At 35.4% G+C, this 15,145-nt stretch overlaps 1 protein-coding gene across 1 annotated transcript in view; it reads right to left on the bottom strand.

The window, feature by feature from the left end:
* Window positions 1-3,898: 3,898 nt before the first annotated feature.
* Window positions 3,899-15,145, bottom strand: part of LOC150083286 (uncharacterized) — a 159,738-nt gene continuing 148,491 nt past the window's right edge. The window contains exons 8-9 of the mRNA XM_090378463.1: window positions 8,350-8,549; window positions 3,899-3,974 (exon numbers count right to left, since the gene is read on the bottom strand). Of these exons, the coding sequence (XP_090234589.1) occupies window positions 3,899-3,974; window positions 8,350-8,549 (276 nt within the window). The remainder of the gene's footprint in view (window positions 3,975-8,349; window positions 8,550-15,145) is intronic.

The raw sequence follows: 15,145 nt of genomic DNA, 5'->3' as shown, positions 1-15,145 counted from the left end.
TGGTATGTTGTAAGACGTCCAACCGTAAGGAAAGGACTGAGATTTCTGATCATTTTATGATCAAAGGAAGATTTGAAAGAATTGAAAGTTTCATTGATCACACAATATTACTGACTATAATGTTGGAGCATCAAACCACACTACTGCTTTCAAATGCAATGTTAAGAGTGATTATGTGAATGCACTGGTTCTTAATGATGGGAGCATCAATGACCAATACTGCTGGCTTCTCCCAAGTAATGAAAAGTTCTTCTGCTGTATTACAACCTTAATTTTTTTAATAGTGAAAGCTGGCACACTGCTAAATCTGCAGCTAGAGTAATGATTTTGTATGCAATTTACCCAAATGATTTTCCTTTGTGCATAATAACATGGCAGAACTTTCTAAGTGAACAGTAGTGGATCTCACTTAGAAGATCCTGTCAAGAATATATACAAAGTTTGCCAAAAAAAAATATACAAATGCTTGTCACTTACAAGCATTTTCAAACTCTTTAGTGAATTATTCCTGTACTCTACAGACTAAGCATTTTATTTATTTAAAAGCTTTCCAGTTGAAACCTCTTTACTTACAAGCAGAGTGGTTAAACTGTTCCTGTTCAGTGACTGGAGCAAGAACTGACAAAGCTTCTGCCACCTGAATGATCAACAATCAATCTATCAATTTAGCTTTCAATCAACAATCAATAGCATCAATCAATCAATATTTGACATATGAATAAATAAGCTACTAAATGCCTTCATATTCAATATTTAGAGTGTTTTATTAACTGTTGGTAAAACCCAATACTGAAAAGTGTATTTGAAATTAATATGAAGCCAAGTTACACAGGAGCTATAAATTTGTGGAAATACTGGAGGAAGACCTTTGATATGTGCAAGATCAGCATATGCAATTGTGCTCGTATGCAAGGCACCTACTTCCACCAGAATTTCATTATTGCAAAAAAAATAAATAAATAAAATAAATAAAAATAAAATTAAAAAAAATCAGCTGTATGGGGTTAAACACATAGCAACCAAGTGACAGTTAGGTCAGCTATTCTTGATCATGGTCAGGAGGAAATAATGCACAAGAAGAGAGCAGTAACATTGGAACTGAAATTAAAAACATTTACTCATGCTGAGACAGGTGAGGGATCATCTGTGCTTGCCCATTTGACAAAACAAAGACAAAATATGGAGTGCTGTTATTATTATTATTAGCCATATGGTGCAAGGAAGCCTGAGGCTTATGCTGCACGAGGAAAAAAAAAGTTCCCGAGTTACCCTGAGAGAGAGAGAGAGAGTCAAAAGTAGAAGAGAATCAACAAGAAAGAGAAGAATGATGATATCCAGCTCAGGATCCTGGGTGCGCCAAGCCCATATTCACCAGATGTGAGCCCCCAGGGTTACATTTGAGCAAGCTTATTTTTGTGAAAGTAACAATGGTGAGAAATTCAATAATTGAGAAGATGCTCAGTGTACATACAACATAATAAGAAAAGCTGGCTTAACAATTCTGTGATTAGAGTTATGACTCAGAAAACATCTGAATGCTTGTCCCGGGGGAAATTCAATGGATGCCTGCAATTAGACAACAGCCTGTCACTAATAGGAGCACCCGCATTAACGGTTTGATTTTAGATGATGCTTCAATGTCACGAAGCTAGAGAGTATTACCAATTGGAGAAGAGCATATAGCAGTAAATACAACTTGCTATCAATAAAGTGATACATGCCAATCAACACGTGCATATAATTAGGTTTAACTTAATTCATGAATTTTTCCTAATTGTGTGATAATTAGAGATTTCTGGAATTTCCAGTGAAGAAATCAAATAAATCAAAAGTAATTAGGAGTGTGAGCTGTGTGGACAGAGTATATGAAGAGCACAAATTGTTGAAATATTGTCTAGGATTGAATCAACCTCACATGACTAACACTAGAAGGAAAGATATGAATAACACTAGCTAACTATATATGAGTAGTGTAACTTTGATGACACTGTTCAGGTTGCTGACCAACTAAATACATATTCTGCATCTGCATTCGTGCATGAAGTTTTTGGGAATGGAACATCACAAGAACACCAGACTATAAGTGGGAGTTAAATGACATTGTTATAGCTGAGAAAAAAAAATTAAAGAGAAATTCCTGAAGCTAAATGTTAATAAGGTACTAGGGCTGATGGGATCTATCCAGTTATATTAAAAGAAGCAGTAAAAGATATAAGTAAATCTTTGTCCCATAGTTCTGAAAGCATACATGGATTTAGGAGAGGTTCCTATAGATGGAAGGTGTGCAAATGTCTCTCCTATTGACAAAATGGGGGGGGGGAATCAAAGGGTGATGTGGGCAATTATAGACTTTTAAGCTTGACAGCATGGGTTTGTTAGGGATGATTCTGTCTGACCAATGTGATTAGCCACTATGATACAGTAACAAAGGAATTGGATGCAAATTCTGGCCTTATATATTTAGATTTTAGTAAATCTTCTGACAGTGTTCCACAAAAAAAGACTACCATACAAACTGGAGCACTGTGGCATTAGGAGAAAGTTGCTGCTATTGATAAGGGGATGATAAAGAGTGGCAGAAGACAGAGGTGGTTATAAATGGTCACTGCTCAGCCCCTTACTGTTCACAGTATTTATTAACAATATTGATGAAGGTATATAAAGCTTATTGTCAAGTTTGCAGATGACACAAAGGTTGGCAGGGTAGCTATATTGACAGGAATCAAGGTGTGCTACTACAGAAAGACCTAGAAAAATTAGGCAGTGGGCTTAGAAGTGGCAGTTGGGGTTTAAAATTGATAAATGCAATTTACTGCCTATAGGCAGCATAATTTCAGAATAACATACCAGTTTGGTAGTACCACACTCAAGGTGGTAGGAGAATGAAAAATATTTAGGGTTAATTGTACAGTCTGACAGGAAGTTCTCTAAGCAATGCAGACAGGCTGCTAGTACAACTCGTGAAAATCTATCAATAGGAAATTCAGCAGCAGAGCTGATTATACCATTATATAAGGGAATGGCTAGGTCACATCCACATCTTGAGTTCTATATGCATGTCTGGAAGCTTCATTTAAAGAAAGATGTTTGTTAGAATACCATCTGGTGTTATGGAAGTGGGTAGTTTTGAATAAAGGTCATGGAAGAATTAGACTTTATTATACAGGATGGGAAGATAGATGAGTGGATGATGATGAAGAAGAGTAGTACAATAAAGTACCATGATTTTGCTTTGAATGTCTGTGGTGTGGTGGTCTAATTCTAAAAATGCCGCTGTTTTTTTAGACATCAGTATTCTAATACTGATATCTGTTTGTGGCAGAGTTGTACAAAAGAAAAACATATTGTGCAGCAGAGGGAAAAAAGGGAGGAATTTTTACCAGGGAGAAGTAATATAAAATATTCCACTGGTTGAACCAAAAAAAAAAAAAAATTCTTCTTCCATTTTTGCATATAAAGTTTGGATTAATGAAGAATTTTGTTGACTCTGAATAAAAAAGAAAGTGGATTCTGCTACCTAATGGAAGTACTTCCCAATTTAACAGATGCAAAAATGGAAGAAGGAATTTTCATTGGACTGCAGATAAAGAAATTTTCAAAGATGACATATTTGAAATAAAGCTACAGGATATTGAATTAGTAGCTTGGCGATTTTTTTTTTAAAGAAGTTATGCATGGATTTTTTGGAGTAAGGAAAGAAGATAATTATTAGCCACGTGGTGCAAAGAAGCCTGAGGCTTATGCTGCAGCAGCAAAAAAAAAAAAAAATCCTGAGTTACCCCAAGACAGATAGAGAGCAAGAGTCAGAAGTAGAAAGGAATCCCAAGAAAGAGAAGAATTATGAATCCCTGGTGCCAACTTTACTGCAATGTTATAAAGATGCGGGCTGCTGAAAGTACTAAAAAGCTGAACCAAGGCTGCTGGAAGATTGCTGCACTGAAAATATACTGAAAAATTCTGATTGGCACACATTTCTAAGGAAATATAGTTGTATATGTTTAATTAAAATATTTTAAAATGAATAAGACTCATTTTTAAGATAGCATATGTATTATATTATATGATATTTGAAGCCAATCATTCATTAAGTTGCTAAAATTTTATATTTTGTAGTGATAGAAACAATTTTTGTATTTTTATAATTAGTGGATCAATTTCCTTTAGAATCTGGAACTTTTGGAACAGAGGTACATTTTTTTTTTTGTTTTTTGTTGGCCAGTGTAATTAGAACACAGGAAAATTAAGTGTTAGAATTTTATTTTCTTTTTTGTTGTTTATGCTGTCTAAGTTTTCTCCTTGCATCCTTTTTCCAGTACTAATTCTGAACTTATTTAACCATTTCAGCAGTGAGTTGGATGCGTGTGGACTGGCATTCTGAAATGAATTTAATAACTGCAAGCTCTGTGGAGTGTTTTTTTTGTGGAATTAATAAAAATCTTTGTGCATAATGCTTTAAAATATTAAAGTGTTCTGATTTTTACTACTGCCTAACGTTGGAGTCAAAATATTGTCAAAAACGAGATCAGAATTTAAAAAAAAGTTGCAAAAATTGTAACAATTAAAATAATAAAAAGATAAAAATAAATAAATAATAAAATCAAAATTAAATAAATAAAATAAAATAAGTCATTGAAATCATTAAAAAAATTTTTTTAAATTTGCAAATAAAATAAAACTCATTTTTTTGATGCAGTAAATCCCTTATCTATTATTACTTGATTCAGTTTTACCAAAGTCTGAAATTTAAACAGTTTCTGTTGAACTCAGAAACTGTTTAATTTCTGCTTTTTTAAGCTCAAATTAGGTAAGTGAGGTGGTGGGATCTTGTCTGATTTTTTGAAGCTATTTTGTGCCATCATGCCACCTATTAGAAAGTGTTCTAAAATTAGTTGGAAATGTAGATAAGAAAAGGCAACACAAACTAAAAAATTAAGACAATTTATACAATTGACACATTGCTTAAAGCAACCTTCAAAACACAGATCTACGTACATACTACTGAATACTTCCATATATACGTTTTTAATTCACAGTTATTGCAGAACTATATCTCAAAACATATGGCATGAAACAATTATACAAGTAAGTCAATATTCATGTCAGAAATTACTATTTGCTCTTTTTAGCCCACTGTTTTAAAATATTGTTCAGTATTAGTACTCTATTAGCAAATGATGCAAGAAACAAACTTATACAGCATCAGCCAAAAAAAAAAAAAAAAAAAAATCAGATCATTTGTCTATCCCCTTTAAATAACACTACCCAACACAATTTTTACCTCCAAGACTTAAATGATGTTTTTAAAAATCACCATGATGTTTCACATCACGTCACAGTTATTAAATATAGAGGTAGTTACATTTTACCAATATACCCATTTCACATAATCTAGCCAGTAATGTATGACATACTGATTTATTTTAACAGATATAAGTTAATTCTCTTAATTTTAGCAAATCGATTCTGGCCTCTGTTTTCTTATAACGGTTTTTGAACCTAAGAACCACAGGTTTGTAGGTTCAAATTCCGATGCAACAATTTATGTTGCATCGGAATTATATGTATATGTCCCTTTATTTTGACATTAAACATTGGTACATCTTTTGATGTAGACGTGAGAGACTTTATGGTGATTTTCAGAATCAGCACATTTATTTCCTCCAGAATCTTATATTTTCATTGTGGAAGTATCACAAAAAATTGTTGATTAGTGTAATTTATCTAATCCTTCATTAAATTAATTAAAACTACCTACCACCTCCACAACACCATACAGAAGTTTGCTTCAACAATCAAATACTCTTGTTGAAAGCAAATTTTTGTACATCTACGTTTTCAATTCAAATTTATGCTACCTATGTATGTCATCTTAGAAAGCATAAGGATGTCATCAGCATTTAGTTTACTCAATTTTGCATCTGCACATAAATTGAACAATTCTCTAAGTAACTATTTTAACCTCTCATATATTCTAGAATCAATGCATGTTCATTTAGTTCCCTTATTGTCAACTTTATATTGACTATAACCAAAATCCCACTCTTCCACAAAGTAAGTATAATGCGTACCAGCCTGAAATTGTGGTCCAATGTTAATCAGATTATAAAACCCTCTATCTTACAGTTCTTGAACCATCATCACAGATGTTCACTTTCTTTCTTTCTTTCATATTATTATTAGCCTAATGATGCAAGGAAGCCTAAGGCTTATGCTGCACCAGACAAAAAAAAAAAAGAAATTCTGAATTACCCTGAGAGAGAGAGAGAGAGAGAGAGAGAGAGAGAGAGAGAGAGAGAGAGAAGTAGAAGGGAATCACCAAGGAAGAGAAGGATGATGATATCCAGCTCAGGACCCTGGGTGTGCCAAGCCCATACTCACCAGATGTGAGCCCCTGGGGTTAAATACGTACTGATAGGTAAAAATGTAACTTTAACAACACCACACAATCCCTCATAACTAGAGGCTTCATTTCATTCCATTTAACACACATGTTATTAAATAAATTTTTTAATTATTTAATGTGAATTTTTCTTTTCTTATCTGAAAATCTCAGGTGAAAATTATAAGTAAATTTTGGAAAAGGAATAAAAAAACAATTAATGATCTGTTTAATCTTTACACATAAAACTGAACAATAAAATCCAGTAGATGAAATGCATTTTTGTTGCTGACCCAATCTTTACCATTTTAACCAACAATCATAGAAAAATATAAACATATTCGAACTTCCAAGACTAATATGCACAATATACAGAAGTACAGTAAACCCTAGATTTAACAGACCCTGATTACAACAGATTTTGGATTTAATGGACCGGACAAATAATAATACAGTAATGTACATATTAAACTAGACCGTATTATTTTTTTTATGTTATACAAAACCTCAGTGTTATTATTAATTAAAAATTAATAATAATTACCTATTTCCATTACATGTTTTGATAATTACCTACTTTTATTTTTATAATCAAATTCAGGAAATTTTTATTCTTTTTGAAAACATGTTCAAATAGCTGTTTTCCCAGATTACAGATAAGAGCAGGCGGTGACTTGCAAGCTGAATGTGACTTGGGACACTAAACTGCAGGTCTACCGACTCACTTTGTTTCGGTCTCAGTCTGCCTCAAGCTATCGTGCAGTCAGGTTGTATACAGAGTGTTTCTGTGATTTCTGAATTGACTTTATTTATTAAATCATTTTGCAATCGTTACAATTTAAAATGGCATCAAGGATAGAGAAGTTAAAGAGTGTGAACTTAAATGTGGCATAGAAATTAGAGATAATTGAGAAATATGTTGAGAACAAGGCGTCTCTCTTCCAAAGCATCTCAAATAAAAGGATGAGATGTTTTGGAAGAGAAAAATTGTTTACATTGAACTCAGCAAAGGTGTGAAAAAGCCCACAAAAGATTACTTAAAATCAATGGGAGGGAAGGCAATTGCAGATCACGGTTAGTATTTTGTGTCCAACAAGTCACTAATAAATGCTAACCTTAAAAAAAAAACAAAAAAAAAAAAAAAAAAAAACCACCAAGGAAAGCAATCATTCCTGAAATTAATTTTATTTATCAGATGAGGAGGACTGTAGGAATGGGAGCAGCACTGCTACAGGTCTTGAAGAGTATAGAACATTAAGATATATAAATTCCTAAATATTTTCTCCTTTGTGGGATTTTTTTTTCCCCATGATAGGTATTGGTACCAAGTGCAGGGGTGGTTGGTTATGTCCAGTTACTATTATTACTGTTGGATGAGGAACTCTTACTATCCTACAGGTGTTGGGGATTGTGGCTTTCTGGAGTTCCATGTAAGTGTTCTCAGTGAGGCCTATTGCTGCTAGGTTCTTATGGAGGCCATTTGGCACCATGCCAGTAACAGACACTGACTGGGATGGTCATTACTTGTTCCATATGCCACATTTGTTTGCCTTCCTGTCTTAAGTCTGTACTTTCTGATCTCTTCCTCATAGGTTTTCTGAAGATTTCTAGTGTTGGGCACCATTATGTTGATTGGGTAAGTATTTATTATTATTATTATTTAGAAGTATTTCCATTTAGATAGAAGCACTTGCATATATGTTATAAAAAAAATACTTGGGTAGACTTCAAACTTATTGCATTATACATTTTTTATCTTTATTTTTTATAATTAAGGAAACATTCAGCACTAATGCTTGTCATCAAATGGTATTTTCAATACATTAAATGGATATAAAAATCTATTTACATTTTGTCATGATATTTGTAATATAAATATTGTAAATAAATAATGTAAATATTAATAATCTAAAAATATTAACAAATATTTTATAATAAAATGGCTGAATAAAATCTTTGTCTTGAAGAACACATTTAAGAATGGTAGGTCATTATTTTCCTGTCTCGTTACATGTGGAAGTATATCCTGATGATAAAGTAAGCCATATACGTCACTGAGAAAATCAGTAATTTCACAAATTATTTTGATTAGATACATGCACAAAAGTGAGAAATAAACATTCAAACATGCTCGTGTTTTCCCTAACAGACTTCCCTTCCTACTATCTTCCTGAAAAAAAAAAAAAAAAAATCTTGAACTGACATGGCTTATTCAACTAAATGATTTTAATTGCAAAAATTTTCTAAAATTTAATTAATGTTACAAATAAATGGAGAAACAAATTCAGGTGGAGTCTTTAACCTGTAATTCCCTTTGACCCTTTATATCTAACATACTGGACACACACTAGCCTTCAACTTGTATTGAGACAACAAATGAAAAAACACCCAGTTAGAAAATATATATTTTTTTTGTATGGCCCCCATGGGGCATAATGATATCAGTAACTTTCTTGGGGAGGGGGAACTTTCTAAAGGTTTTCAGTATGCAGAGACAGAAATCTTTCACCACTCGTGTAAGGCTGCAGCTAATTCTCTGCTCAAAACAGAATGTCTTGCTCTATCAATGCTGTTCAAAAATATCACAGATATACCTGACATTTTCCTGAAACTACTGTTATACGTACTGACTATGCTCTGCAACACAAAGCATAGTAATGCAAGACAAATACTAATTTAACGTTGTGTTCATTAATCTCAAATGTATATATCGAACTTGATAACATTAGGTATACCGTAAAACTAGACAGAGTAACACGTATCACTGCATTCAGGAATCTGTTAGCTTTGTTTAGTATTGTCAATTAATCAATTAAATTTATTAATCTTATAATTTTCATTGTAATCAATTAAATTGTATTTAAACGGAAATAATACTCCAGACTAGAGCAGCAAAGCAATGTGCACAAAGTAGTGGGAGTGCTGTGGCTCTCAGGAGAACCGAAGGGAGCAATTGTCCGATGCATCACACCCTAAAAAAATATGCAACTTGTGAAGTGTTTACTGGCCTTTCTGGAACAGGTCTTTATATGTGTGGTAGATGCAGGGAGTGTGAAGAAATTAAACACCAACTCAGGTTCTGATGGGCATCTATGAGATGCTTGAAGAGTAGGGTAGATGCTCTCGAAGGAATTAAAATGAGATGCCCATCAAGCTCTCAGCTTCCCTACTCAATGCCCAAGCTCACTCCTGTACATCAGGCAACACAGTGGCAATCTTCAAGGAAGAATGCACTGGTCCTACAGGAGCCAGTTATGGTCGGTGACTATTTGTCAGGGAAATGGGAAATATATTGTGTAAAAAGGATAGGTGAAATAGAACCAGGGTATGTCTGCCAGGTGCAAAAGATGATGACCTAGGGCAGAAATCATCTTTTAAGGGCACAAAAGGTGATGTTATTCACGTTGGTACCATTGACATTAAGAGCGGGAGATCTGCAGTTTAACTTAACAAGTAGAGGGCAGTTGAAAAAATTGAAAGCGTCTGCAGTTCTGCCCAGACACAATAGGGAGTATATGATGAGAGCCTTGTCAATCAATTCGACCCTGGAGAGATTGTGCTTGTGGGTAGACTTTTTCTCAGCGTGGTCTGTTCTTGTTAACAGGAGAAAATACTTCTACAGGGATGGGATACACTTAAATAGAAAGGGTGCAAGAATATTTGCTGATGCTATCGAGGCAGTGTTAGCTGGGTTGAAAAACTGATAGCGTGGGGTGAGTCACAGACTAATATATTAACAGTAGGCAGAGGCAAAAGTGATTCTTGCACTGCTTCTATTGGAATGAACAGCAGCCTACCAGGCTGCTGTTCCCAATGAGGTACTGGGAATTTCTAAGGCTGCTGGGAGTCATCATGGAACAAGTAAATACATGGGTCGTGTTAGGTTAACTAAGAGTAAGAACAGGTGCATTTATACTTGCATGAACACCAGTGCTAGGGTTAGTAAATAACTTTGATGAATTTGAAGTGGTGCTGGTCAAGACATCAAAGGCAGATATTGTTAGGATATCAGAGACATGGTGACATATATACAGGGTTTCTCAAAAATACACGGCATAACTTCAGGAATGAGTTCCTCATATGTAGACAATAAAAATATTTTATATCAACATAGTTCCGGAAATGCTTGGTTCCCGAGTTATTAACCAGAATGTCTTATCTCCCACAGGTGATTTCCTTCATCACAAGGTACTGACAGAATCTGGTGGTTTTCCATTCCGACCATGTACTCAAATCAGGAGCAAGCGGATATGCACTTTATGTATGGTTTGGCGGACGGCAATGCTCTGGAGGCGTGTCATTTGCACCATGAAAGGTTCCCAGAACGAAGATGTGCAGACAGGAAAACGTTTGAAGGTATCCATCGCCACCTTTGTGAACATGGGACCTTTACACCTCATGCTGCCGACAGAGGACGACCAAGATCTATGACTCCTGAAGTAGAAGAGGAGATTTTGGATGTTGTGCATGCCACTCCTGGAATCAGCACATGCAGAATAGCAATGCAACTGGCTGTTCAACATTAGATTATTTGGAGTGTTGCAAGAACACCAACTATCCTTACCATCTGCAATAGGTACAGATGGTAAGCTCACCTGATTTAAACCCACTAAATTTCTTCTTGTGGGGCCATTTAAAGTCATTGGTGTATTCGACTCCGGTAGCTGATGTGGAAACTCTCCGCAATCGAATTGTGGCAGGTTGTGAGACAATACAAAACATGCCAGGAATTTGGCATCATCTTCGTGAGTCCATGAGATGTCGATGTGAGGCCTGTATTCAGGCAGAAGGTGGACATTTTGAACAGTTACCATAAGGTGATGTGAACAGTTAAGTGTCATAGACAGACCTTCAAAACTCGGAAACTAAGCATTTCCGGAACTATGTTGATATAAAATATTTTTATTGTCTACATATGAGGAACTCATTCCTGAAGTTATGCCATGTATTTTTGAGACACCATGTATAAGGAATGCAGAATTGGAATTTGGGGAGTACAATGTGTACAGAAAGGAGAGACAGGATAGGAAGGGAAGAGGGGTTATGCTGTTAGTTAACAAACAAACTCTAAGGCAGTAGATCCAGTTGACATGGGTGGTCAGTGCAATGTTTAGTCAGTTTGGCATGGCATAAGCACTGAGAAAGCAAAAATGAGAGGAGTGTATCATAGGCCTAATGATTCTGATGAGCAATTCAAAAACTGTATGAAGAAATCGAGTGGGCCAGATTGTCTTATAATGGGGGATTTTAACTGCTGAGATATTGAATGGAACTTATGGATTAGTCACTCACACACTAGCAAGACAAAAGGGTTTTTGCTTTCATATGGGTGACAGTGGTCTCAGACAGTTCTAAAATTCTATACAGTGAGACCAACTGATGAGGTTACCAATAGCAAATTCCAAATGGGAAACATTCAAGGAGGTAACCTTGGAAGCTACTAGGCTTTTTGTTCCCACGAAGAAATACTCTTCAAGGTTTAGGCCTAAATGGATGTCAGATGAACTAATGAGACTTGTGGCAGAGAAGAAAAATGCATGGGATGCATAAATTATCAGGCAACACAGGAGGCTACAGTAGATATAAGCTAGTCTGCAATCAAGTCACAAAGGAGGATAGGCAAGCAAAGGCAGGTTACAAGAAATCTTTGGCAAAGGATGCAAAGAGGAACAGCAAAGACTTCTTTACTTATGTAAAGTCTAGAAGGAAGGGGTTGAATTAGATTGGTCCACTTGATCCTGTTGATGATCTTGCTCACATAGCTGACAAACTGAACGAGTATTTTGAATCTACATTCACATATCAGGAGTTATTTAAGGAAGGCAATTACAGAAGTCTAACAGGGAGCTAAAGGATTTTTTAATAATTAAGAGCAAAGTGGAGGAGAAATTGTTGAAGTCAAACATAAGAAAGGCACCTGGGATCTCTCTCCAGTTACATTAAAGGAGGTAGCAAAAGTATGTAAGTAAACCCTTAGCCATTATTATGAGAACATCTCTGGATTCAGGGGAGGTCGCCATGGACTGGAGATGTGCAAATGTATCCCCAATTCACAAAGAGGGATGAAAGAGTGACACCAGTAATTATAGACCTGTTAGTTTAACTTCTGTTTGGAGGAAAATAGTCACTGATTAAAGAAGCATTGCAGGATCATCTAGACAAGATTGCAATTACAGTTCCGACACAGCATGGGTTTGTTAAGGGGAAACCTTGTGTGACCAATTTGATTGAATACTAATAAACAATTACAAAGGAATTGGATGGAAAAAAATAATTTCGATATCATATACTTCTGAGTTCATGAAATCTTTCGATACTGTTGTACATAAAAGACTGCTGTACAGACTCTAGCAGTATGGCATTAAGAGCAAGTTGCTGCTATGGAAAAAGGGATGGCTGAGTGGGAGAAGACACTCAAAATGGTAATTCTGAGTGTCTTCAATCAACAGACACTGTTCTTTGTGGATTAATATTATTAGTGGAATTCAAGGGTTCGATGTTGGTCCATTGTTGTTTTCTGTACTTATCAATGGTAATCAACAGAATGGTAATCAACAGACACTGTTCTTTGTGGATTAATATTATTAGTGGAATTCAAGGGTTCGATGTTGGTCCATTGTTGTTTTCTGTACTTATCAATGATACTAATGAAGCTATATCAGGCTTAATGTCCAAGTTTTCTGAAATTTCCCTTTAGCCAGCAGGTGATTGATTCCTGGAACAAACTTTCATTTGTTGTTTTGGAAATTGATAGCTTAAATAAGTTCAAGGAAGAACTAGACAAGCCTTTGGAGTGAATGGATGGGTGAAATGGAAAGGTTTTTTTTTTGGCTGATGCTGTATAAACGAGCTTTCTTGCACCATATTCCTCTGCTAATGCTAATATGTATTTACTTGTTCCATGATGGCTCTCAGCAGTTCTTGAAATCCCCAGCAAACCAAGCTGCTGTTCATTTCCATAGAAGCAGTGCAAGAATAATAGGCCTGACGTAGCCGAGTGGTCAGGAGCGAGAGTGCATAGCACACGTTCCTTGAGTGACCGGGGGTTCAAGCCCGTGACTACTAAATACGATAAATATTTGTATTGAAAATTTATTGTAAACTCTACTGACTTGGTTGTCGTGCCAGAGTATAAACAGAAAATTTATTTATTAATCACTTTCACCTCTGCCTGTGGCTATTGTTGATCTTTTTTCTTCAAATAGGCCTCTGGGATTGGGAATGTTCATGTTCACAATGACTGTATGATCCTACCCCAACCGTTATAAACTTTTATTAAAAAGTTTATAACGGTTGGTGGATACACTTATCTATCATCTCTCAGAGGATCATAGAGAAATGTATCCGAGAAGCAGGGCACAGACGTAGAGAGCCATTTACAACCATTGCCACTGCATACATTTCCTACTATTCTGGCCTAACTGAGTGTATAATTTGGGTGTTGTGCGATTGCCAGACATGCTGTGTGCAGCTAACAGGGCGGAGGATGCACACAGTTGTGTCAAAGGTTAACAACCCCATACCTATAGAATGTGTAAGTGGGGTCGTATATGAGATAAAATGCCTGGATTGCGGGGAATGTTATGTTGGTGAAACAAAGCATCGGTTTATAGATCACATGGGGGAGCATATCAGTGTGATAAAGATTGCGGATTATTGGAGGTCTGCTGTGGCGGAGCATTTTTGGGAGAAGAGTCATAAAAATCCCTCCTGACAAAGCTGTTATCGTCCACCAGGCACACAGGTTTTGGGACGCAAGTGGCTCAATAGCTTGTGAATTTGCTCCTCTGAGAGTAACACTATTGAAAGAAACAGGGGAATCCACATTCATCCCCTCTTCGAGCTGTGGTCCTTGGATGGGATGAATGGTTCTGCCTGGCATGCTCCCGAGCCATTTCTGGTTCCAGTGCACGTATGGAGAATATTGCCCATGCTCTTGTAGAAACAAGTGCTGTGAACCGTGAGCCTGCTGATATTTAAGAATGTACTGTACAGTAAGCTTCACTGTTGAAAAGGAAGCGGACACCTCTGAAAGCTTCAGTATTTTATCACTTTTATCTGGTGTTTTATCTACATTATTTTATTTTATTGTATTTTATAATTTTATTGTACAGATCTTATTTTACCAGTTTTATCCAGTGTAATTGTACTATTCATTTTACTTATTTTATTTCATTTATTATTATTATTATCTTAATACAACACAACTGTAATTTATTTTATTTAATAAAAGTTTATAATGGTTGGCGTAGGATAGCACAGTCATTGTGAACATGTTAATCTATTAGTCTGTATATCCCCAAGCTAATAGTTTTCCGACCTATCTAACACTGCCTCAATAGCATCAACAAATATTCTTGCACCCTTACTATTTAAGTATATTTATATATATGTTATCACGGTCATCATAAAGAATCACATGTAGGAAAAAGTTTTTCTTCTTCACTCTAGTTGGTATCTAGGAAAATAAAGCTTTTAAGAAAAATATAAAAATTAATAATAACTAAACAATGAATACTGTTAATGTTAACTTGTCTATTCAATTATCATACGGGAATTCTTCATGCACTAAGAATCTTCAAGTAAAGGAACCATTATATGTCATTAACATAATATATCAATGAGAGAGTCATTTAAAGATAAAATGAAGGGATTTTGCTTTGGCAAAGGATTAACCTTGTCTGAAAAGGGTGAACCGAGTATAAATAGATGTCAGATAAACTGATGACAAAAGTGGGGGGAACGAAAAATGCACAGAATGATTAT

Source organism: Mastigoproctus giganteus, chromosome 7 (genome assembly GCF_048544385.1).
Source record: "Mastigoproctus giganteus isolate SK-2022 chromosome 7, ASM4854438v1, whole genome shotgun sequence".
NCBI classification, from domain to species: domain Eukaryota; kingdom Metazoa; phylum Arthropoda; class Arachnida; order Uropygi; family Thelyphonidae; genus Mastigoproctus; species Mastigoproctus giganteus.
The sequence above is the reverse complement of the archived record's forward strand: the minus strand, read 5'-3'. Positions and strand labels throughout refer to the sequence as shown.